The sequence below is a fragment of the Myotis davidii genome, unplaced genomic scaffold (genome assembly GCF_000327345.1).
Source record: "Myotis davidii unplaced genomic scaffold, ASM32734v1 scaffold459, whole genome shotgun sequence".
Taxonomy (NCBI): domain Eukaryota; kingdom Metazoa; phylum Chordata; class Mammalia; order Chiroptera; family Vespertilionidae; genus Myotis; species Myotis davidii.
In genome coordinates, this window is record NW_006289838.1 from 296903 (window position 1) to 301208 (window position 4306).

Below are 4306 nucleotides of genomic sequence, written 5' to 3' on the forward strand. Positions count from 1 at the left end.
ATAAAAATATATTGAGAAGAAAAAAAAGGAAAGTCCCAGATTGTCCCCGTTCACATCTGGAGGGAATTTCCCGATGCTAACACTCCCACAGAATTCCAACAGGCCGGGGGGTCAAGCTTACACGCTGTCTCCTTGTCCTACGCAACCACCGCTGGTACGAACAAAACTCCTGCCAAGCCCGGCCTGTGTGTTCACACCTTGAAGGAATTTTCCCGATGCTAACACACCCTCAAAAAGGCCACGGAATTCCAACAGGCTGGAGGGTCAAGTTTACACGCTGTCTCCTTGTCCTACGCACAACCACCGCTGATACGAACAAAACTCCTGCCAAGCCCGGCCTGTGTGGCTCAGTGGTTGAGCGATGACCCAGGAACCAAGAGTTCACAGTTCCATTCCCGGTCAAGGGCACATGCCTAGGTTGTGGGCTCGATCCCCAGTAGGGGGCATGCAGGAGGCAGCCGATCCATGATTCTCTCTCCTCACTGATGTTTCTCTCTCTCTCTCCCTCTCCCTTCCTCTCTAAAAAGCGATAAAAACATATTAAAAACACACAACTCCTGCCAAGAGGTAAACCACTCCCACACCAAGTCCACAGTCGTTGCCCTTGACCTACCCACTCCGCATCCTCTGCCCCGTCCCCCTGCTCTCGGGTCTCCGCCGTGGTCCCCTCGGCAGACTTTCGGGCCATGATGTTGTCGGTCCACGATGCCCCCGTCTTTGCATCACCAGCGAAATTACACTTGGTCACTGTTCCAGCCTCAAGTTTGGCTAAGGAATCTGAGAGAAGGAAAGAAGTTGAGTGGCCTCTTTTCCTGTGGCGGAAACACAGTGGGGGGCGCTGGCCTATTCTACTGGGGTCCCTGCGGCTGGGGGTAACCCATTGTTCTCTGCAGGCCTGGGTGTGGACCTTGGGGAGATCCTGAATGCGACCCCCAAAGCCCTAGATAGGAGAGGGCACCACCCACAGGTACCCTGGGATTGGACAGCACCCCACGATCCAGGGTGTCTGGGATTTAGGGATATTATCTCAAGGGGTCATGTCCATGCAGAGGTCAGACCTGGCTGCTCCTGGGTTGTGGGGGGCGGGGGCCCCCGCAGGCCACTGGGAACACAAGGCCGCAGTGAGGGCTGCACTGCTTACCCAGGAAGGGGCCGTCGCCTCGGGTTTTCAGCCGAACCCCGGCCCCCAGCTCCAGCTCCAGGGCCTCCATCTCCGACTCGGGCATCCAGAAAGCCACGGTCTGCTCGGGCGTGAGGCTCTCCGTCAGGGCGAGCAGCGCCGGCTTATTCACCAGCTCCTTCAGTGCCTCGGGCGTGAGTCTGTCCGTGTCCCCCTTGGCGTCCACCCCTGCAGGCACACAGCACAAGAGGATTGTTCCCGCTGTAGGAGCAGCGCTGAGGGCCCTGGCCGGTTTGGCTCAGTGGATAGAGCGTCGGCCTGCAGACCGAAGGGTCCCTGGCTCGATTCCGGTCAAGGGCACGTACCTCAATTGCAGGCTCCTCCCCGGCCCCGTGCAGGAGGCAACCGATCAATGTGTTTCTCTCTGTCTTTCCCTCTCTCTTCTATCTCCCTAAAAATCAATGGAAAAATATTCCACTGATTAAGGCTCACAGCCAACTGCGGGCAGGGGTGAGCCCATCCTTCCAGGACTCATCAAGGAGCTCACGGCGGAGGAGGCAGGCATGGGCTCCGGACCTGGCTCATGGTAGATGCTCATTAAATGTGCAGACAATTGCCCGGCTGGTGTGGCTCAGTGCTTGAGCATCAACCCATTCACCAGGAGGTCACGGTTCGATTCCCAGTCGGGGCACATGCCCCGGTTGCAGGCTTGATCCCCAGTAGGGGGCGTGCAGGAGGCAGCTGATCAATGGTTCTCTCTCATCATTGAGGTTTCTAGCTATCCTTCTCCCTTCCTCTCTCTGAAATCAGTAAAAAATAAATAAATAATGTTTAGCCCTAGCCGGTTTGGCTCAGTGGATAGAGTGTCAGCCTGCGGACTGAAGGGTCCCGGGTTCAATTCCAGTCAAGGGCACACACAGGTTTCGGGCCTGATCCCTGGCCCTGGTTGGGCTGGATTCCCGGCCCTGGTCGGGGCACATGCGGGAGGCAACCAATCGATGTGTTCCTCTCACATCGATGTTTCTCTCTGTCTTTTCCTTTCCCTTCCACTCTTTCTAAAAATCAATGGAAAAATATCCTCGGATGAGGATTAACAACAACAACAAAAAACATGGATTAAAGGGTCCCAGGTTCGATTCTGGTCAAGGGCACATGGCCAGGTTGTGGGCTCAACCCCCAGTAGGGGGCGTGCATGAAGCAGCCAATCAATGATTCTCTCTCATCATTGATGTTTCTCTCTCTCTCTTTCTCTCTGAAATCAATAAAAATAAATTTAAAAATTCAATGGGAGAAACATCCTCGGGTAAGGATTAACAACACCAATGTTCAGAGAATGAATGAGCTGTGGAAAGCACGCGTGAATGCAATGACAGAGGGATGGATGGATGCGGCACAACCTCAAAACCTTCCCACACGGGGGTAGATAGCAGAGGTCCTGCTACTGCCAAAACCGGGGCGAGATATGACACCCCGAAGGGCCCAAGACCCAAACGAGAATTTGGCAGGAAAGTGGAGGCCCCCAGGGCCCTGGCCTGGGCTCTGCACCAAGGCAGGGAGAGCCAGAGCCAGGTTCATGGACGATCCTGCCAGAGTGAGGGTGGGAGGGGGGTGTGGGCACTGGGATCATCTGAGTGAATGGGGTACAGGAAGGAGTCCAGCCAGGGGCCCTCAGGCCAGACGTTAAAGCCAATCACGCTGCCCGGCTGGCTTGGCTCAGTACTTGACTCGACCTATGAACCAGGAGGTCCAGGTTCGATTCAATAAATAACGTCAATCATGCTTTAAGACCCTTTCTCGGGCCACAGGGCGGGAGAGAGGAGGGCAGAGGGCAGAGGGCAGAGGGCAGAGGGCAGGGGTACCTACTGTAGGAGGACATGAGGAAGCCCGTGTTCACCTTCCTGGTGTCGCTGAAGTTGGGCTCGATTTCATTGCCCTTGGGGTCGAACTTCCGGCGATGGATGCGACTGGGCCGGACATACAGCACGTAGTAGCGCTCCTGGGGGCAGGCAGAGAGTCAGGGGGCGGCTCCACTCCCCGCCTCACCCCCAATACACACACACGCCCCGCAGGGCTCCACGCAGCCCTCCTCAAACTCACTCTCTACCCTGGAACCCCACCCCCAGCTCCAAAAATATTCAAGCTGCACAGATCCCTACTCCAATATCGATCCATTCATCCATCCATACGTACACCGTTCATTCATTCACGTTTTGTTTTCATATATTTTATTGATTTCAGAGAGAGGAAGGGAGAGGGAGAGAGAGCGATAGAAATACCAATGATAGCCCTAGCCGGTTTGGATCAGTGGATAGAGCATCGGCCTGCAGACCAAAGAGTTCTGGGTTCGATTCCGGTCAAGGGCACGGACCTCAGTTGCAGGCTCCGCCCTGGTCAGGGCCCTGGTTAGGGCTCATGCAGGAAGCAACCAATTGATGTGTTTGTGTCACATCGATATTTCTGTCTTTCCCTCTCTATTCCACTCTAAAAATCAATGGAAAAATATCCTTAAGTGAAGATTAAAATTAAATGAATAAATAAATCTCATTAAGAAATATACCGCCCTGACTGGTTTGGCTCAGTGGATAGAGCGTCGGCCTGCGGACTGAAGGGTCCTGGGTTCGATTCCAGTCAAGGGCATGTGCCTTCTCTCTCATCGATGTTTCTAACTCTCTATCTCTCTCCCTTCCTCTCTTTAAAAAATCAATAAAATATATATTTTTTTAAAAAAGAAATATAGCAATGATAAGAGAGAATCATTGATCAGCTGCCTCCTGCACACCCCCTAGTGGGGATGGAGCCCGCAACCCGGGCATGTGCCCTGACCGGGAATCGAACCGTGACCTCCTGGTTCATACGTGGACGCTCAACCACTGTGCCACACGGGATGGGCCATTCGCGTGTTTCATCGAGTATCACCACACACCATGAACCAGGTTAGACGTCCATGAGAGGGTGGGCCCACGGCCTGACCCCAAGGTCCCCTAACAGCCAAGATAAAAAAGTGCACACAGACAGCCCCAACCCGAGCGCCAAGGGCCCCAAATACCACGCAGCAGGCGTGGCACAGCCAAGACGCCCTGGAAGGGCGCTGACAGGGAGATCGGACTGAAGGCAGCCGCCGTGCCTCTTCCAACAGATCCGGCGCCTGGGGCGCATCCGAGCCTCAGCTTCCCCTGTCGCACGGGG

At 54.8% G+C, this 4306-nt stretch overlaps 1 protein-coding gene across 1 annotated transcript in view; it reads right to left on the bottom strand.

Annotated features, from left to right (window-relative positions):
- LOC107182913 (arpin) overlaps window positions 1–3131 on the bottom strand; it is a gene marked incomplete at its 5' end in the record, with an annotated part of 3976 nt that extends 845 nt beyond the window's left edge. Inside the window, 3 exons of the mRNA XM_015563236.1 lie at window positions 614–777; window positions 1142–1348; window positions 2984–3131. Coding sequence (XP_015418722.1) covers window positions 614–777; window positions 1142–1348; window positions 2984–3131 — 519 coding nt within the window. The remainder of the gene's footprint in view (window positions 1–613; window positions 778–1141; window positions 1349–2983) is intronic.
- Window positions 3132–4306: the final 1175 nt, after the last annotated feature.